Below are 26,503 nucleotides of genomic sequence, written 5' to 3'. Positions count from 1 at the left end.
ATATATATATATATATATATATAAGGCATTGGAAGTTTGTTACTGTCCCCGTGCCCCCCAGAAGAAATGACAATATAGACAATATAATAGAGCAAAGAGATCTGACAGACTGAATGAAATAGAATTATGTATTGTGTCCTGATGTTGTTATTAAGATTTTGAAGGGGATGTTATGTACCATCATCTTCACCCCCACCCATCCCATGCCGGAGCCTCCTCCTCTTCATGAAAACTCCTACTGGTCCTTCTGTGCTTATAAGAATCCTCCGTAGAGAAGTGCTAGAGCCGAGCAGAGAGGAGGCAGCCTGAGCCCACACAGGAGCTCTCACTCCACATTGTACATCAATTACTACGGTGGGTGAGTACAGATGAGTGTGAGTGAGTGTGTACTTGTGTAACAATTCATTACTTTACTCTCCATTGCTACACGTGGACTATTTGAGCACAAACTACTGGCATTGCTGGAGACACAGGTAGGGCTCCTCTTATTGTATTTGCTGTGGGTTTTGGGACATGTCCTGCCTTCAGGTGTAGGTTTTCCCAATTCTTTCATCTACAATAGTGTTAGAATAGTGTTATGTGCACATTCATACAAGAATTCATACAAGAAAATGTGTTTTGATATGTGCACATTCATTGCACAGTGACGTCCGTGCTGGGATTAAGGACCATTTGGCACAATTTGTGTTGTATTTTTGTTGCACAGGCCATTATTTTTATAATGTTGCCTCTTTGGCATTATGGGATACATGGCCACTCGCACTGTTTAATTATTACAAGGTACTGATCAATAATATAAGCTTGTACTGGGATGTTAATATCATTGGACAATCAACTAGAGCACTACACTATATAGGGTATCTCTGATCCATTAAATCACTGCCTCATGGATTATATTGGATTATTACTGGACATTTATGTTATTAGTTGGGCAGTGTGGTGTTGGTTATTACTAAGTACATGTAGGGCACTGTTTTGTGGGTTGTTGTTGGGCAAATGTGGAGCAGTGTTGTGTAAGTTATTGGGCACATGTATTGCAGTGTTGTATAGGTTATCACTAAACCAATTTAGGGCAGTGCCATGTTGATTATTATTGGGCACATGTAGGCCAGTACTATGTGAGTTATTTGGCACACATAGGACAGTTCTGTGTGGGTTATTACTGGAAACATATAGAACAGTGGTATGGGGCTTATTGCTGGGTACTTATTTGCTTATCTCAAAATTGTTACAAAGTATCTTATTTGCACCTGTGGCTGTTTTGGGCTCTCTGCCAAAAGCCAATTAAGTTAGAAACTTTGTTTATTTTTCTGGCTGTTCAGTGCAGAGAAAAACTGCACTTTCCAGTACAAACGAGGGACTGCGGGTTGAGCTGTGAAAAGAGGGACTGTCCCTCCGAAAAAGGGACAGTTGGGAGGTATGGTGTGATCTTCAACTTGTGACTTGTTACTCTTTTCCCTCTCTCTTCGTATTATAATAATTTGTTTGGCAAATCATTTGGAATTATGCTTCTATAATGCACCTGCAAATCTCTTACAATTAGTTAGAGCTCTGCTGTTTTGTTTATGTGTTGATTTCCAGTCGTGTGTAAAAGCAGAAACATGTTGGCAGGTGGTAACGTTATACAGTTATACAGCCAGAGAGCCCTTTGTAATATATTATATTATTAGATTGTGTCACATGATCAGTAAAGATTATTATATATATATGGTAATTAGTATTTTGCACTGGTCATACAATGCTAAATCATGTTATTTTACCCTATTAAAATTATTAATGGTACTTCATTGTAAGTTATACATTCTGTATAATATGTCATTGTATTAATCTTCTTATTCTGAATGCTATTTGTTATCATATTGATTTTTATGGTTAACTGTGAAAACCAAATAAAATATTTCAAATCGGAAAAATATTAATGGGATTACCATGGGCCCAGTGCAAATGAACGAATGCTTCTTCCATGACTAATTAATGCCACTGGCCAAGAAACAGAACCACTACACTAGGAAAGTGTCTCTAAGTGGGGAAAGAATATTTTACCTTCTCAAAATATGTTAGGGAAAATAGAGAATCTGGTTGGCTGAGGATTCCTTTGACGTGTTTATAGTTAATAACTGACCACATTTCAAGGATAACTTGCCATTTGATTGTTTAGGAACACCCTGATCTAGCAATTTGACCCACCTTGAATTTATCAATCATGGATCCAGTAGAACAATTGAATGTGCATGGTTGCAGCTGTTTCTCATGAGTTAAGGCCGAGTTCTTCAGTGTGTTGATGGATCTATAAAAGCTTTATAGCAGAAATCATCCAATTGAAATTAAGTGTGAATGTGAGGCCCTGTCTTGTCATTTGGCTCCAGTAGTGGAAGTCTCCCTGTAGGAGGTAAGTCAACATTTACTGGATATGGTCTGTATTTCACCGAATGAAGGTCTAGCAAGTGTGGAGCGATCATGTTCTACAAGACTTTGACATATAAATCAGTGGTTTTTACGTCTTATTATCCCTTTGAGGCCCAGTATTTAATTAGGGCCCCTCTACAATTCAGAAACAGGTTACAAATACATGTAAGAAATCCCCTATTAGACATTCAACACAGTTCTAAGAACATCAGATCAGTAAAGCCCTTTGGGGTGGGCTTCAATGAGAATCCAGGACACAAAATATGCATTTTACCCAAATATGTCCCTAACTGGCCTTCAGACTCCCCCCACCCCCGCAAAGTTTCAGACCCATCAACTTCAACAATGATGAAGGTTATGTGACTGAATGAAAACAGGAAAAGGCTTTCATTATAAAAATGTTAAATATCTGTTGCGTGAATATCTATTTTTGTCCATTTTGGTTTGAAATCGCTGCTACATTACACCAGTGCAAATAACCAAAGCAACTTATCATTGATAAATACTGTGTAAAGCTCCCCATAAACGGCCGATATAAACTGCAGGCAGACTAAATTGGCAGCTTATTGGGCAGTGTATGGGGCCCTCCCACGGGCTTCACCCAATAGTTATCTGAATTAAAAACAGATATCAATTGGCCATGTTCTACTGCATTGGTTCCAACTGTTGGTATTCTCGTTGTTGTGATCCGATCATCAGGGCCTAGAGTCAATGATTGAATCAGCCCAATATCTCCCACCTCAAGGTGGTCGTATTGGGGAGAAATTTGCTTCTTTTTCCAACCTTGATAAATGAGGGGACCTCTGCATGAATGGCCACCTTCAATTCTAGAAGCCATTGTGGACTTAGTATACATTTGCTTGAAGTATGTTGATTTGTAGAGTTTGGTGAGTAGGAAGTTTTACTATTGACCATCTTCTGTGTCTAAATAGCCTGAAGAGTCTTCAGCACATGGAAAAATTCTATATATACCTTCTTATGAAAGTTTCTTGCACTTGGCTTTTATTAGAATTAATCAAAGGTATTGAACCATAATACAGGTATAGGACTTGTTATCCAGAATGCTTCAGACCTCTGTATTTCCTTACATTTAGGGGCCGATTCACTAACTTTGAGTGAAGGATTCGAAGTAAAAAAACTTTGAATTTCAAAGTGTTTTTTGGGTTACTTCGACCATCGAATGGGCTACTACGACCTTCGACTACGACTTCGAATCAAACTATTCGAACTAAAAATCGTTCGACTATTCGACCATTTGATAGTCGAAGTACTGTCTCTTTAAGAAAAAACTTTGACCCCCTAGTTCGCCACCTAAAAGCTACCGAACTCAATGTTAGTCTACGGGGAAGGTCCCCATAGGCTTTCCTAAGTTTTTTTGATCGAAGGATATTGGTTTAAATCCTTTGAATCGTTCAATTCGAAGGATCTTATCGTTCGATCGAAGGAATAATCCTTTGATCGTTCGATCGCACTATTTGCGCTAAAATCCTTTGAAGGATTTTAATTCCCAGTCGAATATCGAGGGTTAATTAACCCTCGATATTCGACCCTTTGTGAATCGGCCCCTAAGTCTACTAGAAAATCATATAAACATGAAATAAACCCAATAGGCTGGTTTTGCCTCCAATAAGGATTAATTATATCTTAGTTGGGATCAAGTACAAGCGACTGTTTTAGTTTAACACAGAAAAAGGAAATTTTTTTTAAAATTTGGATCCAAGCTTACCCTCCTACACTAAAAGAAACCAGCTGAACTACAAGACCTATGTGTTATGGAAGCAATTTCATACAAATTCAGTAACTCAAAAAAACGTTCCAAATTCATGTGAAAATGGAAAATATTCTTATATACCCTAGATGGCAGTGAAAGATGTAAAATACAAGCCATTCTTAAAAGTGCAACTGCGACACATGACTCTAATTAATAAGGCCACGATCCTTCTAGAAGCAAGTGAAATTTATTACTGTATTTAATGTACTTGTGTGTTTTTTTTGTTTTTTTTTAAATGTATTTATTTTTTTTCCCTCTCTTTTCATTTTCATTTTGATTACTATTTACATGCATTATCCTGTATATGGATTTTTGTGATTACTCATTGTCATTGTTCCTGTATCATTCTTTAAAAAAAATAAAAAGTCAAAAAAAAAAAAAAATGAAATGGATAAAATGGAGTCTATGGGAGACGGCCTTTATGTAATTTAGGATAAGGATAAGGGGTTTCCGGATAACGGATCCCAAGCCTGTATCCACAAGTCGCCAGTGACAATGTTTTTTAATCCAATTATCTTTACTGATTGATGTGCCTCTTCTGTTCATGTGGGATTGTGTGTTTGTCCCATTACAGTTGTATTTTCTCCAGTAAATATGGGTTTCTTTGGGTCCCTTTATGGTCAATATCCGTCTATAGCTGCAGAAGTATGTTCCTGTTATTTGTATGTAAATCATACACTAGAGAAAAAGGTGAAGTTCATTCCCACTGGAGTTCTTTGCTGAGAGCTGTGTGCACATTCTCTATATAAATTCTGTAACAGTTGCACCGAGACTATCACACTGCATGTTGTCATATCCAGAGTAAAAAGGAGTGTTTCACACTGATTTATTGAATATTTCTGCAAATACCCTAATTATTGTCTGGTGCAGGGGAGGTGGCGGCACTCAGCTCACTGCACTGTAGGACAGGAACCAATCAGCAGCTAGCAGGACCTGATAGGGAACTGAAGCCTGTCTGTGCGTGTGTGACTGCAGGGCTGTGATTGGCTGTCCCCTCCTACTGTGCTTCTGACAGGGACACGCCCACCCCTCATTTGAAACAGCGACCAGAGAAGATCTATGGGGAGCTCCAATAAAGGGGTGAATTTTGAAGACAATATTAATTTACAGCCAAAAATAAAAGCAGCACCACATAGTATTCATTATTGCCTACAATATTAGTGACTTTTCATTTATTCTACATGTCTCCTTTAAGGCAATGAGACACAAGATTTATAACTAAAATGACCTAAATGGTGAGTGGGGAAATCAAAATCATCTATAAAACATCTTGGAATAAATCTACCATCTGATCTTCCCAGATTATATTCAATGAATGACCCTCCTTTATTACATTACAACTTTTTGTGATAAATGGGAAAATGTTCCTGTAAACCTGAAAGAGAGGGTAACCTTTTACAAGATGAAGGTTTTTCCTAAATGTATCTATCCAATGATCAATTTGCCTCTACTCCTAAACATACCGACATAAATCTTCTTGACTCTACACTGACTGAATTCATATGGAACGGGAAAATCTCCAAAAATCGCATTAAGGAAACTGAGAAACCCCAAAATCAATGGTGGACTTAGGGGCAGATTCACTAAGGGTCGAATTTCGAAGTAAAAAATACTTCGAAATTCGACCCTCGAATTGAAATCCTTCGACTTCGAATATCGAAGTCGAAGGATTTAGCGCTAATCCTTCGATCGAACGATCGAAGGATTTTTCGTTCGATCGAACGATTAAATCCTTCGAATCGAACGATTCGAAGGATTTTAATCCAACGATCGAAGGAAAATCCTTCGATCAAAAAATCACAGGCAAGCCTATGGGGACCTTCCCCATAGGCTAACATTGACTTCGGTAGCTTTTAGCTGCCGAAGTAGGGGGTCGAAGTTTTTTTTAAAGGGCAAGTACTTCGACTATCGAATGGTCGAATAGTCGAATGATTTTTACTTCGAATCGTTCGATTTCGTTCGATTTCGATCGAATTCGAACGAATTTAACCAATTCGATGGTCGAAGTACCCAAAAAATACTTCGAAATTCGAAGTATTTTTCATTCGAATCCTTCACTCGAGCTTAGTGAATCTGCCCCTTAATGTTCCAGATTATAGAACCTTTAATCTTTCAGCATTGACTCGATACATTATTGAATGGTTCTCGGAGTCTAGTAAATATACAAATCCCAGTCTAGAACTAAACAGATTCTCAGGAAAATATATTAAACGATTCGAACAAATTTAGTGTAAGATCGAACAATTTTACTTCAATGTGTAAAGACTTAGAAAATGGTTGTAGAAGGGCCCCATTGGCTATGATAGCACTTCGGCAGGTTTAATTTGGCAAAGTATTGAAGTCAACGTTTTTTAAAGAGACAGTACTTCCATTATCGAATGGTCGAATATTCAAACTATTTTTACTTCGAATCAAATTCGAAGTAAATTCGAAGTCGTAGTATCCTATTCGATGGTCGAAGTATCCAAAAAATTACTTTGAATTTCGAATTGTTTTACTTCGAAAATTAACTCGAATTCACTTCGACCCTCGATAAATCTGCCCCTAAACAAAACTATAACTGAACTACAAGATCTATGTGTTCTGGAAGCAATTTCCTACAAACTTTATAATTCTAAAAAAAAGTTCCAAATTCATGTCTAAATGGAAAACATTTCTATATAATGTAAATTGCACGGAAAGGACTAAAATAGAAGCCGTTTTAAAAAGTTCCAACCCAACACACGACTCTTCCTAATAAAGCCATAAGTCTTCTTGAAGCAAAGGAAACTCGGAAACTTTCTATATTTCTTTATTAAATGTTTCAGTTGATGTTTTGATTATACTTTTTGTTAATTATTGTTTAGCTCCATCATCCTGTTATGGATTTATATGAATATTCATGTTTACTGTACTGCATTTTCATTAAATACAAAAAAGGTGAGTGGGGGTATTTATAAAAGCTGAGATGTCTCCCCCGTGTCATATGTTCCTGCTCACAATGTTCTCATCAACTGGGGAGAAACGGAAAGGCTGAAATTTATTCCAACTCAGCTCACTTTGCCTCAATTCGCTCCCTTCCAAGTTACTCATTAAGTGAATAAATCCAATCTCTGCTTTGCAATGTGTATTCAGCACAAACCTTCTCTTGTCTCTAAAGGACAACTGCTCCCTTTTTCCAAAATCTCTAGGATTCGACATTATCTAAACCTGCGCCAGGAACATTTAACCAACATCCTCAAAACTAATGTTAAAGTCTGTATCGTAGAGATCTAGTGCAGGAATAAATATAGTCAGGAATCATTTGCAGCAAGTGGCTGACGTCCTCAGGACTTTAAAGTGAAACTATTGGGAAAATGACATTTTAATATTAGCTTTAGCATTCTGAAATAAGGACATTTCTAAATACAAACAATTAAATATTCTGTAGTGTTTCTGAAATAATCAAGTTTATCTTCACTATTCCTCTCTCAGCATCTGTTTCTCTTCATTCTGTCTTCATGCAGCAGTTGGGTGTCAGATATTCACTGACAGTTACATCCAATATATCTTATAGGGGGGCTCCTTCTGCCTAGAAGATGTATTAGAGCTCACTCTATTAAACTCACCAGACATCATGTCTCTCTACATGCAGAATTTGTGCAAAAGGCAGTTATTTTGTTAGATTTTGTTTGTACTGGAATCAGTTATTTGAGTGAGCTCTAATTCATCTGCTAGGAAAGGAGCCCCCCTATAAGATATATTGGATGTAACTGTCAGTGAATATCTGACACCCAACTGCTGCATGAAGAGAGAATGAAGAGAAACAGATGCTGAGAGAGGAATAGTGAAGATAAACTTGATTATTTCAGAAACAATGCAGAATATTTAATTGATTGTATTTAGAAAGTTTCTTAGTTCAGTATGGGGAAGTTTATATTACATTCAGAATTCTGCACTGAAATCCATTTCTCAAAAGAGCAAACAGATTTTTTTATATTTAATTTTGAACTCTGAAATGGGGCCAGACATATTGTCAGTTGCCCAGCTGCCCCCAGTCATGTGACTTGTGCTCTGATAAACTTCAGTCACTCTTTACTGCTGTACTGCAAGTTGGAGTGATATCACCCCCCCCAGCATCCTAACAACAGAACAATGGGAAGGTAACCAGATAGCAACTCCCTAACACAAGATAACAGCTGCCTGGTAGATCTAAGAACAACACTCAATAGTAAAATCCAGGTCCCACTGAGACACATTCAGTTACATTGAGTAGGAGAAACAACAGCCTGCCAGAAAGCAGTTCCATCCTAAAGTGTTGGCTCTTTCTGAAAGCACATGACCAGGCAAAATGACCTGACAATAATATTACAACTAAATACACTTGCTGGTTCAGGAATTCATTTTTATATTGTACAGTGAATTATTTGCAGTGTAATTTAGAAATAAAAACGACATCATAAAAATCATGGCAGAATCCCTTTAAGTTCATTAATTCCTTTTTTCTGCTTTTCAGATTTTGTTCATCAACCCAACAATGATGCATTTCATTCAGTACACACTGGCGGTTTCATGTAAGTCCATTTCTACTTATGAACGTGCCCCTTGGGTCTGGGCCAAACCTGCTCCTTGTATTAAATGTAAAATGCAGTGTCCCGTGATTCTAAGAATGTTTTTTTTATAGACATCTTTGTGCAGCTGGCAGCAGCCGTTGGACCTGGAGAATGTGAGTACATTGTGTGATCAACAAATAAAGTCACATTGTACATTGGGGGACAAATACTTTATTCTGCTCTAATAATCAGTCACTGCAATCAGTCCGATAAAAAATGACTTAGGGGCAGAGGTTGAGGGGAATTTTCAAATTGAAAAAATGAGTATTTCAAGCTATTTTTGTGTACTTCAGCTAGGGAATAGTCTAAATTTGATTTGAATTTGCAAAGAATTAGAAAATTCGAATATTGAAATTTATCATGTACTGTCTCTTTAAAAATGAGACTTCAAACATTCGTCATCTAAAACCTGCCGAATTACTGTTTTAGCCTATGGGGGACCTCCTAGAACCTATTTGGAGTCAATTGGTGGACTTTGAAAAATCTAAGTTTTTTGGGGGGGAAACTTTGAATCGAATTGGATCGAATGCGTTGTTCCTTCGATCGTATGATTAGAATTCGGCTAAATACCGACCTCTTCGACCCAAAAAAAACTTTGACTTAAATGATTAAATTCTCTTTAATTTTATAAAAGGTATAAGAGTGCAATATACAAAAAGATGTTACAAAAAGAGACATACATTCAATAATACAATTACAAACAGTTGTAAAATAAAAGGGAAAACATGGAAAACCATATTTAACTCCAAAGATATAGAATTCCTGGTCCTGGAGGCAAAGGGAGACAAATGGGAGAACTTCCATCACAATTGGTTTTCCAAAGTTCTTCTACAATGGACAGAGATTTCCCACATACTGATGCCATTCATTAAATGTACAAGATATAGAGGTCTCTTGATACAACTTCACAACCCAACAATAACACAATTTGCTATGGGGGAAACGTTTCCTCTAATCACAACAATGAAGTAACAAACTCTATTGACTTTCATACGGGAAGCTCAGCTCAGGGACCATTCTGCAGTCCCCCCACCACTGCTCTGCGCTTAAAAATCAGAGTCGCGTCGCTAGTGTGAAGAACACAATTGCACTCTCTGTAATAGCGGAGCCAAAGCTCCAGGTTCAAACCCTGGAAATTCAGCTGACGTAACAATACTGGAAATAATTTGGAAATTGGAAATAGTTTTGCAGTCGTTGCACCTGAGCTTCGTCCTCTGCTGAATGGTCTAATGAAGCCCAGTGATACATCAGCCTAAACATGAAGATAATTGCAGGGTTCCCACAGCAGCTTTGCATTAATTGCATCTTTATGTTTTAATGCAACTTACACCCAGTCTCTAAACTCAGACACATTCAGTGGGGTCCGTATTGACACAATGGGCCCAACTCCCAGTTCAGCTCCTGCAATTACAAATGAATTCTTGGGCGAGATGTTGCATTATGGGTAAAACAAATCTTTCTCTCCTTATATCATTCCTTAACTGTGATTATTAGTCAATTTATGTTCCTTTTTCAATTATGTTTAGAAATGTAGCAAGAAGTTTTGGACACAATAATGGATGTAAATTTACACCTATAAAAATGTAATTCAGCCACAATGTGCACCTACTGAAAATGGGTGTAAGTGCCCCCTGGTACATGTGTTTCCATCAGCGCATTAGGTGCAGAGTGGGGTGCAGAGTGGGGTGCAGAGTGGGGTACAGAGTGGGGTACAGAGTGGGGTACAGAGTGGGGTGCAAGGGCTCCTGCTTTACTTGGGCCCATCATTTCCCTGGAATAGGAGACCAATAATGGGAGAAGAAGTAGATGCCCATGTCTCACCCACACGTCACCCATACATGACAGACTCATTATCTTCAATAGCATTTCTCGTGGTCCAGCTCAACGTTTCGGGGGGACATTCAGTCCCTTTTTCAGGTGATTTTCTTTTCTGAAGGATCAGATTGCCCTTTATTCACTCCCCGGCTCAACCATTTTCCCTTTCTAGGTGCAAAGACTGACACTGAATTGCAGCAGAACAATGGACTTTGTTCTTCGTTTTCTACTTTGTCCCCGATAGAATCTGAACCCCATAATGTGAATTCCCTTGCAGGGGAAATGAATTGGTTTAAAGTTGCCTATTGGTCATTTCGATGCGGCGCCATTCGATGAATGACTTGTCTGTGTCCCTTTCAGCTCCGATTCCCATCACCTGCACAATGACGGCTCTGGATCTCAAACAAGAGTTGGTTCAGGTCCTTTGTCCCCCTGGATGTGCTGAGCAAAAACTCTCAGTCTATGGAGATGTGGTTTACGCAGCCGTTTCCAGTATTTGTGGCGCAGCCCTGCACAGGTATATTCCAGTGATTCTATTTGCTGAGACACTATGTGATGCATGCTGGGAAAACTTTATTATAGTATGTTACATTCTGGTTAAAGAAGGTGCAATAAATATATAAGACTGGATGAAGAGGTTACTGATTGGAATACATTATTTGCAATGAGAGCTGCATCCAGTCATAGGAGAGGAAATATATTATATATTGACTATTAGAAGAAAGACTAAGAAGCAATGTTTCCAGTAACTCTTTGCAGCCAATAAGATGTGTGCGTGTAAATGTTACTGGTTACTATAGGTGATTACACCATTAGCAATTGTTGCTTCATTTGCTCAGGTTCGGAAGCCAATAGCAACCAATCAGCAGGGAGTATTTACTGGTCACCCTTTTTGAAGGCAAACATCTTATTGGTTGCTATGGGTTACTGCTACTGGGCAAATTTACTATTAAACGTATATTACATATGGGAGTAAGAAGCGACTACAAGGGATTAGTAAACAGGGTAGGACTGAGGCATTGGGAGCCCCCAGGGCTGAGACACCTCCTCACCATGTCCAACCAATCCCCACCCTGTGCCCAGGTCACATGTCGCTCATCTCCTTCATTGAAGATCGGGGGAGCCTGGGCTAGTGGGGCCTATATGGGCCGGGATTGCCAGTGTCCCACTAGCCAAGTCCAACACTGTTAGAAGAACAAAGGACACTAAATAGGATATTACATTTAGCTCCTCTTAAAGTTCTTTTTCAGCAGTGCGCTGGGTCTAACACCCACTTCTTATTTACTGTAATAGTATTGGGGTCTGACCAATGACATCCGTCCAGACTTTATTGATGCTGGTTGCACAGACACATATACATATATATCACTATATACATATATATCATTATATACATATATATCACTATATACAAAGCAAGTGAGTGGCCTCTGGAAGGGTAGTGTTACTGCAGATTATGGGGAGCACTTGTTTCTCTGCAGTTCACATCTATATTATTTGCTTATATTATTGAGCCATACAGTGGTTGGGTTTTGTTGCTGCATTTTTAATGTGTAACAAAAAAATCCTAAAATTGATGATTTCAGGAAGGCTAACGTATGGATATTAATATTAGAGAGAACCAGTAAACCCCCGATTCTCTAAAGAATCGTTAATGAAAGAATGGTAACAACAGTGAGGCAGCAAAATGCGATGGGTGCTGATTCACTCGGCATCCCCAGGCAGCAACTGGCGACGCTAATTTGTGGGGATGTAGAGTGAATCTGTGCCGATTGCTTGTTATTACCTATCTGCTATTAGAATTCTTAAATTTTGAGTTTATTGGTAGTAAAGTGTTACTGAAAAATTTCTTTATAAACAACATTTTTTGTGAAAATGTTCTCCTGTCCTTGAATGAGTTCTCCCTGGTGAGCTGTACTTAAAATCTTGACTTTAACATCAGATGAACGCTGCACTCTTGAAAATGCAACATAAAGTTGACCATGACCAAACACAGGCTCAGATAGGTAAATGCCGACTTTATCCAATGTTTGTCCTTGTGATTTGTTGATTGTCATGGCAAATGCAGCCTTAATGGGGAATTGTCGTCGTTTAAGTTTAAAAGGTAATTCCTGGTCAGAACTGGTAAGGTCAATTCTGGGAATCAAAACAGTATCACCGCTATGGGATCCTGTAAGCACTTCTGCCTTGATAACATTTTGTCTCATGCTCTTCACAACCAACCGTGTACCGTTACATAAACCTTGCTTAGTGTTAGGGTAGGGGCACACGGCGCGATTTCGCCGCGATTCTGCGCTGGGCGAGTTGTCGCTGCGTTTTTTAAGCCGAAATAGCTTTGCTAACTTTGGCGCTGGCGTCAATGCAAATCGCGGCGAAATCGCTGCGCTAATTCACACGCGGCGATTCTTTTTCTACTGTCGCCCGGAAACGCTCAGCGAGGCAACTTCGGACGACAATAGAAAACGAATCGCCGCGTGTGAATTAGCGCAGCGATTTCGCCGCGATTTGCATTGACGCCAGCGCCAAAGTTAGCAAAGCTATTTCGGCTTAAAAAACGCAGCGACAAATCGCTTAGCGCAGAATCGCGGCGAAATCGCGCCGTGTGCCCCTACCCTTAAGGTTTCTTAACAGCATGACTATTGTTCCTACTTTGAGTATAAGATTGTGTTGTGGTAATCCAGCATTGTTGATAGTGTTTAAATATTCTAATGGGAAGTTAAGTTTCTCACTTTCGTCTTCAGAATCAATACAGTCAGTACTCAGAAAGACACAGCTTTGTCCAGGAAGTAATGCAATCACTTGGTTGTTTATCATGTCAACATCAATATTTTTTGGAGATAATATAGCCCGTTTTGCTAAAAATGGCCACCCACGCAGGTACGCAACCGGTTCCCCTCCTAGAGTGACGCTAGCGCCGCCATTAGACAAACTTGCAAAGGAGTAGCAAGATGGCCGACGCTTATACAGACTTTAGTGGGCGGATGACAAACTCGCAGAGGAGTAGCAAGATGGCCGACGCTTATACAGACTTTAGTGGGCGGATTTGGCAGTGGGCGGATGACAAAGTCGCAGAGGAGTAGCAAGATGGCCGACGCTTATACAGACTTTCGTGCAGGTACGCAACCGGTTCCCCTAGTGTGACGGTGAGCGCATCTGCCTCCCTAGATCCTAACCTTCCAGCGGTCGCCGCCTGAGTGAGCAGGAAAGAAGAGGCGGCGGGAGGCAGAAGGAGACGGTGAGCGCATCTGCCTCCCTAGATCCTAACCTTCCAGCGCATCTGCCTCCCCGATCCTAACCTGTTCTGATCCTAACCTTCCAGCACATCTGCTAATCGAAGGCCGCATCTATGTCTTTCGGCTGAAGTTGCGCGCGCATCTCATAGATCCTAACCGAAGTTGCGTGCGCATCTGCCTCCCCTCCACTCGGGACATAGATAGGCCTTCGGTTAGTATATAGGATGGCTGTAAATGAGGGATATATATAGATGATTAGTTTACCAAGTACTTCTCTCCTCCATGGTTCCCCACCCTACTGGACCAACACTTCTAACTCTGCATGTAACTCTGCGTGAAATTCACTCTGCGTGTAACTCTGTGTGTAGCTTTCAGGCAGTCAATTGTTTCTCCTTCTCACTGTAACTGGAGGAGTCGCAGTGGGACTTGGATTTTTAGTGTTGACTGCTGGACTCATATGGACCAGGGAGCTGCTATCTGGTTACCTTCCCATTGTTCTTTTGTTTGGCTGCTGGGGGGGAAAAGGGAGGGGTGAAATCACTGCAACTTGCAGTACAGCAGTAAAGAGTGACTGATGTTTATCAGAGCACAAGTCACATGACTGGGGGCAGCTGGGAAATTGACAATATGTCTAGCCCCATGTCAGATTTCAAAATTGAATATAAAAAATCTGTTTGCTCTTTTGAGAAATGGATTTCAGTGCAGAATTCTGCTGGAGCAGCACTATTAACTGATGTGTTTGGAAAAAAACATGTTTTCGTGTGACAGTATCCCTTTAAGGAAGATGATGTTTTTTCTTTAGCTACATATGAGTGTATGACTTGTGCAGACCAGTTGATATGAAGTTGGAATGAATATCATATTACAAAATAAATAATAGGGCAGGTGCCTTTTTCTGATTGACTTGTTAATGTGAGTATAAGACTCAGCAAGTTCACCTGTCTCAGTGCCTGTTCTTCTGCTGCAGGGGTGTGCTCCCCAAAAACGGAGGAATGATAAACGTCCATAGACTGGCGGGACAACAAGATTACCCAGCATCCTATGCAAATGAAATGCAGTCAAAGAGCCTCAGTATGTGGACGTCATCCTTCTCTGTCTCCAGTAAGTACAGTGGGTGGATAGGACAGAGGTGTCTGCTATACAGGGTGGGTGTCATTATTGTGCCATATCTGGGGGCATGTAAATACATAGGACCTGTTATCCAGAATGCTCCCGACTTACTTGGGGCTTTTCAGATACGTGGTTTTTCTATAATTTGGATCCCCACTCCTTAAATCTACTAAAAAATCATTTAAAGTGGACCTGTCACCCAGACACTAAAATCTGTATAATAAAAGTCCTTTTCAAATTAAACATGAAATCCAATTTCTATTTTTTATTAAAGCATTCATAGCTGTTGTAAGCTCATTTAAAAATCTCAGCTGTCAATCAAATATTGTCTGCCCCTCCTCTATGCCTTAGCCAATTACTTTCACTTTCCATTCAGCACTTCCTACATGTCACTGCTCTCCCCACATTCCCCCCAATCTCTTCACCATTTAATTGTGTAACCAGGACATGGGGATGGACATCAGCTCCCCCATTCTGGTGCACAAACAAGATTCTGAGATGATACAAGACTTGTCTTAATAACAGTGTCCCACAAAATGACTCCTGCCTGCTTGTTATAATTATGAATTCCCAGACTGAAGGAAACAAGAATCAAATAATTTATATAGTGTAATTAAAGTTCATTTTACTTGACTAATGTGATAAAATAGGATTTGGAATCATTTTTTTGGATGACGGGTCCCCTTTAAATAAACCAAATAGGATTGTTTGGTCTACAAGAATGATTAATTATATCTTAGGTAGAATCAAGTATAAGGTACCGTTTTAACATTATAGAGAAAAAAAAACAATAATTTGTAAAAATTAGAATTATTTGATAAAAATGTCAATGGGAGATGGACTTGCCATAATTCTGGTAACTTCATACAGTGAATATGATTGAAATATGTATTTGCCTTGTGTTGCCTTTTCATTGAAATAACAAAATATGTACAGAGAAGAAATATTAATTATAGTCTAGGAAATTAAAATGCATCTGAGCTGCCGCAGTTTAGACTTCCCGGTGGGTGTGAGACACGATCATTACTTTGTCTGTGAACTCAATTAACTTTAATAATATTCCTTAGAATTTACACTGGGAGTTACATTATGTCATAAAGGAGCTTGGGCCGGAATCAGCTTTAGGTTTATTAATGTCTCCTCAATTAACTGCCAAACTCATTTCTCATCATAAAATGTACTAACGCGGAGTTAATAACCGCGTCCTTGTGCGTTTCGTTCGTTTCGTGTGTGACATCTAGTGGCAATAAAGTGGATTCTCGCAGTAATGCAGAGACGTTGCACTTTTTGCTTTTGCTCTAATTCCATTTAAGCTTTCAACAATAAATCTGTAGCTATTAAACAATGCAGTGTAAGGGGAGGTTTATATTCAAATTGGCGATTTTTATCTCAAATCTCAAAAAAATTTGCAGTCTCCCTTTTTTTCTAAAAAGCTCTAAAAATCTTACATTTATTACCGTAAGTGTAAAAACCATGAAAACCTCTAATGTCAAGTAAAAGTTGTCGATCTGCTATTGGACGGCTTTACATTAATTCAATCTTTTAGAGAGATTTTTTTTCCGGATTTTTTCTTTGCTAGTCATGTTTTTAGTACGTTGTTCGTGGGCTTTTTTGTTCGTAATTTTCATATTCGGATCTTTTAATAAATCCAATGACAAATGGACAATCTGACCTTTAATAAAGAGGCCTCCACAAGTTCTTTTAAAAGTCACATAAACACGAAACTCGAATTTGCAGCAGGTTAATGAGCTCACTCTGCTCACGTTCATAACTTGGCCCAGCCCTGCAAACAACTCCTTAAAGGAGAAGAAAAGGCTAAAAGTAAGTAAATTTTATCAGAAAGGTCTATATAAATACACCAGTAAAGCCTCAAAGTAATGCTGCTCTGAGTCCTCTGTCAAACATCACATTTCTTTCCTTCTATTGTGTACTCATGGGCTTCTGTATCAGACTAACTGTTTTCAGCTTAAACCTCCAGGGCTAGGGCTTGAGCATGCTCAGTTTGCTCCTCTCTCCCCCCCTGCTGTAATCTGAGCCCAGAGCTATGAGTGAGCAGGGAGAGACTCAGGCAGGAAGTGAAATCACACCAAGCTAATATGGCAGCTGCTATCCTAAACAAACAGAGAGAGCTTCTAGAGCTGTTTACTCAGGTATGGTAAAGTATTCTGCAGAATAAATAGTGTTATTAGCTTGTACTATTGTGGCTAATCTATTGGTAATAAACTGCTTCAGTAGCTTTCCTTCTCCTTTAAGTATTCATTAGGATTGTAGTTCTGGAGGAGAACATTTGAAGGGATTAGAGGGTTCGAGTTCCCAAAGAATTATTTTAAACCATCTGAAAGAATATTGTGTTTCAGTTCTTAGACGTGTGTCACCAAGAAACTAGGCCGACATTACCTAGTTATATAGTAAGTTAGGTTGAAAAACTATCAAGTTGAACCTTTTAAGTCTATTTATAAACTGCCAGTTGATCCAGAGGAAGGCAAAATAAAAACCATCTGAAGTCTCTCCAATTTGCCTCAGAGGGGGAAAAATTCCTTCCTGACTCCAAAATGGCAATGGGACCAGTCCCTGGATCAACTTGTACTATGAGCTCTCTCCCATATCCCTGTATTCCCTCACTTGCTAAACACCATCCAACCCCTTCTTATACCTATCTAATGTATCAGCCTGTACCCCTGATTCACTTCCCAGCTCTCCCTGTAACACCCCTTTCCCTCCTCTAATCTCATTGGCTCCCTCCTGTCTGCTGGGAGGAGCTACTGGTGAATAAAGCATCCGACCCTTCCTTGTACCTATCTAATGTATCAGCCTGTACCCCTGATTCACTTCCCAGCTCTCCCTGTAACACCCCTTTCCCTCCTCTAATCTCATTGGCTCCCTCCTGTCTGCTGGGAGGAGCTACTGGTGAATAAAGCATCCGACCCTTCCTTATACCTATCTAATGTATCAGCCTGTACCCCTGATTCACTTCCCAGCTCTCCCTGTAACACCCCTTTCCCTCCTCTAATCTCATTGGCTCTCTCCTGTCTGCTGGGAGGAGCTACTGGTGAATAAAGCATCCGACCCTTCCTTGTACCTATCTAATGTATCAGCCTGTACCCCTGATTCACTTCCCAGCTCTCCCTGTAACACCCCTTTCCCTCCTCTAATCTCATTGGCTCCCTCCTGTCTGCTGGGAGGAGCTACTGGTGAATAAAGCATCCGAACCTTCCTTGTACCTATCTAATGTATCAGCCTGTACCTCTGATTCACTTCCCAGCTCTCCCTGTAACACCCCTTTCCCTCCTCTAATCTCATTGGCTCCCTCCTGTCTGCTGGGAGGAGCTACTTGTGAATAAAGCATCCGACCCTTCCTTATACCTATCTAATGTATCAGCCTGTACAACTGATTCAGGGAGAGAATTCCACATCTTCACAGCTCTCACTGTAAAAAACCCCTTCCAAATATTTAGGCTGAACCTCTTTTCTTCTAATCGGAATGGGTGACCTCGTGTCAGCTGGAAAGACCTGCTGGTAAATAAATCATTAGAGAGATTATTATATGATCCCCTTATATATTTATACATAGTTATCATATCTCCCCTTAAGCGCCTCTTCTCCAGAGTGAACATCCCCAATTTGGCCAGACTTTCCTCATTTGTATATAAAGAAATATTTACACTTTATTCACATCTCAGTATCTTCCCATTTGTTGAGAGTAGTTATTCAGCATTCATTTTGGTCCAATCATATGCAGAGAATAATGAAAGCTAAAGGACTCTCCATACAATATGATAATATGATTAACCAGACAACAAACTAGTGTCAAGCTAATCAAGCGAATATCTCACCTTGTGTCCAGACTCTTTAATAAAAGATACACAACTAATCACAGAATATTTATTTCCTAGACTTAAAAAGTGATACTGCGTGAACTGGGCAAGTAATAGGGTTTGAGTGTCGATAAAACGAAGATCTGATCTCTGATCTCTCTAAGAGATTGAAAGGCAACTTAATACTAACTAGTTGCGCTAACTAACAAATTGTGTGTTACTTGCAGAAGCCGTAAGTCGAGGGCTGGAGGTTTCAGGAAAACCAGTGGCCACTCAGGTCGCTCCAAGTAAGTCACCTGCTGTGGGGTCTTAATTTCTGTAGCGCCAACACATTTATTCAATTTATTTACATTAGTCCCTAGTACAGTAGAGCTTACAATCTAAGGTCTCTATCACATTCACACACCGAAGGTTGAAATTTATTAGAAGCCAGTTAACTGTCTGTATGTTTTTGGAGTGTGGGAGGAAAACTCAGAGGAGTACTCAGAGGTAACTCATACTCACTCATTGCACCCTAGGACCCCTTGTACTGCAACTTTGCTTCTCAATGCACCGTTGTGTATGAGCTTGACTTGTTATGTCCCGTGTAAAAAGGAAACTCCTTCTGAAGAGAACATGCAGCTCTGTCCAACAAACATAAAAGCAGGACCATTCCACTGGTATGGAGCAGCATGTGGGTGCCATTTTTAAGTAGAAACATAATTTCTATGAATGTGGGTGATAGTCACACCCCAACTGGACCAGTCACATGCAGAACCTTTTGGGCTTACTTGGTCTACAAGGGTTGATGCAACTGCCATAATCCACTGGCCAGCAGTGATTCAGCTGGTAGAGACATCCAAAGGCCAAACATGATTTTTAATTTGAGGAAAATGTCTTTGTTGCCAGTTAAAGTTCTATTTTCATTCTCCTCTTCTCCATTTGTGCAGCCAAACGGCCGAAGAAGACTCCACAGAAGTCAACAGGCAACAAAGGTAAAGTGCAACATCCAGTTTATGGGTTATATAGTGAGACATGAAAACATCTACCCAATGAGTGAATACAACTATTCATTACACTACATTCTGTTTTAGGGTCTGTACTGGGGCTACTTCCTAGAAACCCTCCCAAATAGGCATGAGATCTTCTCTAGAATACATGTACCTTCTCAAAGGGAGGGGACTCAAGCCCAAGGAACCAAACTAGGCTATGAAGGCATGCCATGCAGATACCTATAACATGGAAATAACTTTTAACTGGGCTTATTGGCATTCTCAACTAGATCGACTTGAACACCCGTAAAGAATTAATACTTTTTAGCGACCAATAAAGGAAATCCAGTCGGTTAAATATTGGGGTTTCTCCAAAGGGGCAGCAAAGGAGAAACCTGTGGGGTCAACTCATTAGTCAATTATAAGATTTATTCCTGAATGCTTCAAAATATCTCAGTATAAGAGTCGTTGGAGAGTTGTGTCTATGGATAATCTGCATCTAGAAGGAACCATGATTCAAGCTGCATTTAATAAATATAAAGGTTAAGGGGGTTTTAGGGCCACCCTTGTCATAAGAGACAGTAAGGGGTAGATTTACCTAGGGTCGAATATCAAGGGTTAATTAACCCTCGATATTCGACTGTCAAATGTAAATCCTTCGACTTCGAATATCAAAGTCGAATGATTTGCCGCAAATAGTTTGATCGAACAATCGAATGAAAACGATTAAATCCTTCGAATCGTTCGATTCTAAGGATTTTAATCCATCAATTGAACGATTTTTCTTCGACCAAAAAAAGACTGCAAAGCCTATGGGGACCTTCCCCATAGGCTAACATTGACTTTGGTAGGTTTTAGGTGGCGAACTAGGGGGTCGAAGTTTTTTTTTAAAGAGACAGTACTTCGACTATCGAATGGTTGAATAGTCGAACGATTTTTAGTTCGAAACGCTCGATTCTAAGTCGTAGTCGAAGGTCGAAGTAGCCAAAAAAATCATTCGAAATTCAAAGTTTTTTTTATTCTATTCCTTCACTCGAGCTAAGTAAATGGGCCCCTACGAGTGCATTTTTTAAAAATCCAGCAAGAATAGTTGTATCCCAGATAGTAGGAGGCAGTCAAGTCTATGCCAAGGTGGCTTTAAGGTCAACTGTTACCGCATCAAAATGAATCTTTATTTAATATATACACGTTATATTTCTGAATTACCTTTATTGCTAATGAGGCTGGAGTAACTGCCAAATTAATTAATCACTCTAGCTGTATTAAACCAAATTGCGAGGAACAAATTCAGAAACCATGTAAAGTTCTGGAAGCTCGTCTAGATATTCTGACCAGAGGAGTGGCTTGTGATGTAACATTACTGAGCTGGAGTTCAGATAACTTTTTTGCACAGGACTTGTAAACATTTAATACATTGAGGACTGAAGAGAAATGTGCACATGACTATGGAGGGTACATTGACCCAGGGTTGTCAAGGTGAGTCTAGAGGTGGGAATGGACTATTTTTGAGTTAATTAACATGGTTTGTGCTTGGGATAAAGCCAATACTAATCAGGCTGGTGAATAAGCATGGAACTAGAGTAAGAGTAACAATCTTATTTGAAAATAGTGAATAGTCTTTTTGAAAACTTACATTTTGATGATTTTATTGATGAAGGTCATCTATTGGGTGCAGTTGTACACTCTTGTTTTTGTACTTTTTTATCTTTGTGGAGGTGCAGGTAGAGGCAACTGTAGTGAACGACCACATCCCACCAGGGGGAGGGTGCTTTACAACTGTCATTTTGTCCCCATTATGTAAATGAGCCATGTCTAATGCCTTCTAAGAAGATGTTATTGTTCATCTTGCAGTTGTAGCCTTTCCTAATATGCCCTTGTCTAAAGCTCCCCATAAACCATAGACCTATGGCCAGCTTTAGTCTTACCATTGCCCACAGATCTCAAGTAACATTAAGGCATTTTCTTCTCTTTTCAGACTGTAAAGCAGAAATTGCCTTCGTTATTGACGGCAGCAACAACATTGGGCAGCGTCGCTTTAACCTGCAGAAGAATTTTGTGGCCAGGGTGTCCATGTTGCTGGGCATTGGCACAGAAGGCCCCCATGTGGGTGTAGTTCAGGCAAGGTAATGAGGGGTAGAAGAAGAGACCACCTACAACTTCATGGATATACCATACAAACAATTGTTTTTTATCTCTTCCTTCCCAACAGTGAAGAGCCCAAGTCTCAGTTCCTTCTGAATAACTTTACAGCCCCCCGGGACGTTCAGTTTGCGGTGAAGGAGATCAGCTTTAGAGGGGGCAACTCCAATACAGGTAAATGCTATCATATATATATATATATTTAGGTATATACTGCGAGACCATTTATCACATGCAGGGAATCTTTACTATTTTTGTTGGTTCTCCTCCATTGATGAAAAGCTTTGCTTTGTATTAAGTCAATTTTAGGCCCACTGTATTGCTGGTGCCAATGGGATCTTTTTATTTGCCAAAAGGAGACGGGTGACTTTCTGTTCTTTTCTCCTGCAGGCAAAGCTATAAAACACACAGCCCAGAGCTTTTTCACTGCTGCTAATGGGGTCCGAAAGGGCATTCCAAAGGTCATGGTGGTGTTTATAGACGGGTGGCCCGCTGATAACATTGAGGAGGCAGCAATTGTGGCCCGAGAGTTTGGCATCAACGTCTTCATTGTGTCCGTGGCACCTCCAGCGGCAGAAGAACTTGGAATGGTGCAGGACACCGATTTTATAAACAAGGTAACAACAACTTCACAATGTTCTGACGATTCGGAAAAGATCGCTGGCTTTCGCCAATTATGTAAAATAGTGTATTAAATATTTCACTATTATTATAAATAAGTGTAAAGACTGAGTTCACGCTTCTTGCTTTCTACAACCACTACTTTATTAAAAAGGCAAAATAAAACATATACGAATAAATACATTACTGGATAACACATCTGACAACTTACTATTATAGTTCTAAAACAATCTAACTTTCTCTAAACAATTTCCTTTGTGTTACATGTGTTACTATATATATATATATATATATATGTGTTACTATTTACTACCAGAACTGTAGTGTGTCTAAAAGAAGGCAAAGTAGCCTCACATTCTAGGCCCTTCTTTATATCAATGTCCCTTTTTTTAGACTGATAGAAATTCTAGAATTCTGCCCTGTGGTTGGTAACATGTTTGGTGTTACTATCCCTTAAACAGGAGGTTCACCTTTAAAGGGGACCTGCCACCCAGACACAAAAATCTGTCAAATCAAATTAAACATGAAATCCAATTTCTATTTTTTATTAAAGCATTCATAGCTGTTGTAAGCTCATTTAAATATCTCAGCTGTCAATCAAATATTGTCTGCCCCTCCTCTATGCCTTAGCCAATTACTTTCACTTTCCATTCAGCACTTCCTACATGTCACTGCTCTCCCCACATTCCCCCCAATCTCTTTACCATTTAATTGTGTAACCAGGACATGGGGATGGACATCAGGTCCCCCATTCTGGTGCACAAACAAGATTCTGAGATGATACAAGACTTGTCTTAATAACAGTGTCCCACAAAATGGCTGCTGCCTGCTTGTTATAATTATGAATTCCCAGACTGAAGGAAACAAGATTCAAATCAATTAAACAGTGGAATTAAAGTTCATTTTGCTTGACTAATGTGATAAAATAGGATTTTGAATATTTTTTTGGGTGACAGGTCCCCTTTAAGTTAACTTTTAGTATGTTATAGAATGGCTAATTATAAGCAACTTTTCAGTTGGTCTTCATTAATTATTTTTCATAGCCGTTGAACTTTTGGCCATTTTTCCTCCGACTCCAGCTTTTACATGGGGGTCACTGACCCCATCTAAAAAAACAAATACTCGGTAAGGCTACAAATGTATTGTTATGGCTTCTTTTTATTCCTCCTCTTTCTGTTCAGCCCCTCTCCTATTCATATTCCAGTCTCTTATTCAAATCAGTGCATGGTTGATTGGACCCTAGTAACCAGATGGCTGAACTGGAAAACTGGAGAGCTGATGAAAAAAATTTAAATAACTCAAAAACCACAAATTTTAAAAAATGAAAACCAATTGCAAATTGTCTCAGAATATCCCTCTCTACATCATATTAAATGTTAACTCATAGGGGAATAATCCCTTTAAACAGCTTTTTTAGTATTGTCTGAAAAGATTAAGAGGCACCATTTTCCCACTGGTTTATATACATGAGATAATTATCCAATGCCTTCCATCTCTCTAGGCAGTTTGCAAAAGCAACGGCTACTTCTCCTACCACATTCCAGGCTGGTTTGGCACGGCCAAGCATGCAAAACCGCTGATGCAGAAGTTGTGCTCCCACGAGCATCTCGTTTGCAGCAAGACTTGCTACAACTCCGTCAACATTGGCTTCCTCATCGATGGCTCCAGCAGTGTCGGGGACCTGAACTTCCGCATGATGTTAGATTTCATGGCTGATGTAGTGCGAGCATTTGAAGTCTCAGATATTGGTACAAAAGTAGGGGCTGTCCAATTCACCTATGACCAACGCCTCGAATTTGGTCTCCATGACTACTCCAATAAAGACGACGTGCTGAGCGCTCTCCGAGGTATTCCCTACATGAGTGGTGGTACTGCCACTGGGGATGCCATCAACTTTGCTGTGCGTAATCTCTTTCCGTCAACTAAGGGTGGGAATAACAAGAACTTCTTGATCATCGTCACTGATGGACAGTCGTACGATGACGTAAGGGGCCCGGCCAGCTCAGCGCACAAATCAGGTACATCAGTTGTCCTTATGTTACTCTTCTATTTTATACACATTTGTTTAGTTGTTGCCCCAACTTGTTTCAGTTCCCAAAAGTTAAGGTCACATGGCAACGTGGTCCTGTATCATGTGGCTATTGCCTAACAAGAGCTGGTTAGTTTGGTGTCAGGCTTGGGCAGAGTATCAAGGTTGGGGAGCAGTTCATAGTGATTGGCTGATACAAAGGATGTAGGTTGTAATATATCTAATAGCAATGATACGCACAGTCGTTTCAGGCTGGAGCGCCATGTTGGGTTAGTCTTAACACCATTGTTTGTTTACACAAAGTGAAGAAGCCTTGAAACATATAACAGGTAGAGACTATCCAGTGTGGGGTTGTCCTGCAGCATTGTGTGAGCTGATTGGGCCATTACAGCCTGGCCAGGGTGTTTTCTGCAGTCAAGTGCTGGTGTGTTTGATGCCTAGAGCTGCCTATAGCTTTCAAGATTTCCCATGGTATTCCCCCAGAATTTCCATAGAAGGCTATATTACATTTATTTAGTTAGAAGCTGCAGTGGAACACTGCTTAACATGCATTCTCCTAATGATATGGGGAAGGATGTCATCTATGTAGAGAAACATATAGGAAGGCCTATACTACTATCTGCTTGTACCTCACGGCACTGGTGTAACTACTTCCCCAGCCCACACTGCAGTTTGGATTGTGCCACCTTCCATCAATGAACAAGTGGATGGGGTGGCTGAAGAGAAACTGTCTGTGGATGTGTGTTTGGACCCCCATCCCCATGAGGGGGTCAGCCTGTTACACCACTGCATCTGGGGTACCAAAAAAACTGAAAACACTCTGGAATCTAATCAGTAGGAATTGTTGGTAGTTTGCACAGATAATATTGTCACATTCTAAAGGTGGCCATACACAGGCCGATAAAAGTTGCAGACAGACCGTGTCGACAGCTTATTGGCCCGTGTATGGGGCCCCCCGACGGGCTTCACCGATCGAGATCTGGCCGAAAGTCGGCCATATCTCGATCAGATGGGACATCTGGCCGCATCTATTTGTTGGTGTGTTCCCGCAATCCGACCGCCTGTTCGCTAGGATCCGATCGTTGGGCCCTAGGGCCCACGATCGGATCAGCCCGATATTGCCCACCTCAAGGTGGGCATATCGGAGGGAGATCCGCTCGTTTGGCGACATCGCCATCTCTCCATGTATGGCCACCTTAACTTGCTCTGCTCCAAGGTGCTGACAATATACTTCACAAGTGGAGAAACTGATTGAGAAGACACAGTATTTAATTGGTACCTTATCTACTGTATATTCAGCAACATTCATCCTGTACTAAACAGAGGGAAAACAAATACTATTACGTAATTCCCCAGAAGTAGAGAAAGAAAGTGAAATGCCTCAGTACATTAAGTTGATTAGATGAGTTACCCTTTGGGACACTACAGTGGCAGTTTACAGTGAATATTAACTGCCCTTATGTGATTACAGGTATCACGGTTTTCTCCGTGGGTGTAGCGTGGGCACCGATGGAAGACTTGAAGGACATGGCATCTACCCCGAAAGACTCCCACACCTTCTTCACCAGGGAGTTTCCTGGGCTGGAACAAATCACTCCAGACTTGATCCGTGGAATCTGCAGAGACTACCTGGACTCACCTAAATGAGGAACCCAGCAAGACCCCCGTGAGAGGAATGGGAGAAAAGGAGCTCAGAGACCTCTCATTGCTGGTTATCATGATACACCCAGTGTCTATACCCATCAGCTACAGGGACACTAGGGCTACACTTACAATCGCCTATTTCAACCAAGATTATGTTAAATATTATCATTTCCAATATCTGTTGGGTGGTTTGTCATTAGGACTCTCCTATTTGATTTAGGCCAATCACAGCAGGTCTACTAGAAATGTGACCAACTAGTTACCAGCACCAACATCACTGGCCTTTCTCCATCCAAATGGGCACAGCATATTATATATATATCTATATTTTTATAAAATCTATAAAACTTGGTGGCATGTGAAATATAGTTTTTTTCT

The 26,503-nt window shown here is 40.2% G+C and overlaps 1 protein-coding gene across 1 annotated transcript; it reads left to right on the top strand.

The window, feature by feature from the left end:
- The first annotated feature begins 286 nt into the window (after positions 1–286).
- coch.S (cochlin S homeolog) lies at positions 287–26,503 on the top strand. Its single transcript, XM_041574992.1, has 12 exons — positions 287–354; positions 8,652–8,709; positions 8,820–8,861; positions 10,924–11,080; positions 14,764–14,897; positions 18,949–19,008; positions 19,651–19,695; positions 21,668–21,815; positions 21,902–22,005; positions 22,222–22,448; positions 23,954–24,470; positions 25,953–26,503. The coding sequence occupies exons 2-12, from the start codon at positions 8,673–8,675 to the stop codon at positions 26,126–26,128; spliced, it is 1,647 nt and encodes a 548-aa protein (XP_041430926.1). The 5' UTR covers positions 287–354; positions 8,652–8,672; the 3' UTR covers positions 26,129–26,503.

This window comes from Xenopus laevis, chromosome 8S, assembly GCF_017654675.1.
Source record: "Xenopus laevis strain J_2021 chromosome 8S, Xenopus_laevis_v10.1, whole genome shotgun sequence".
NCBI lineage: Eukaryota > Metazoa > Chordata > Amphibia > Anura > Pipidae > Xenopus > Xenopus laevis.
Note: the sequence above shows the minus strand (reverse complement) of the source record. Positions and strands in the feature narration are given on the sequence as shown.

Excerpts from the sequence above, each read along its gene's own strand:
- coch.S (XM_041574992.1), top strand. The coding sequence starts at position 8,673 with ATGATGCATTTCATTCAGTACACACTGGCGGTTTCAT. Across the intron at positions 19,696-21,667 it reads GAAGTCAACAGGCAACAAAG|ACTGTAAAGCAGAAATTGCC; the intron begins GTAAAGTGCAAC and ends TTCTCTTTTCAG. Across the intron at positions 22,006-22,221 it reads AGGGGGCAACTCCAATACAG|GCAAAGCTATAAAACACACA; the intron begins GTAAATGCTATC and ends TTTCTCCTGCAG.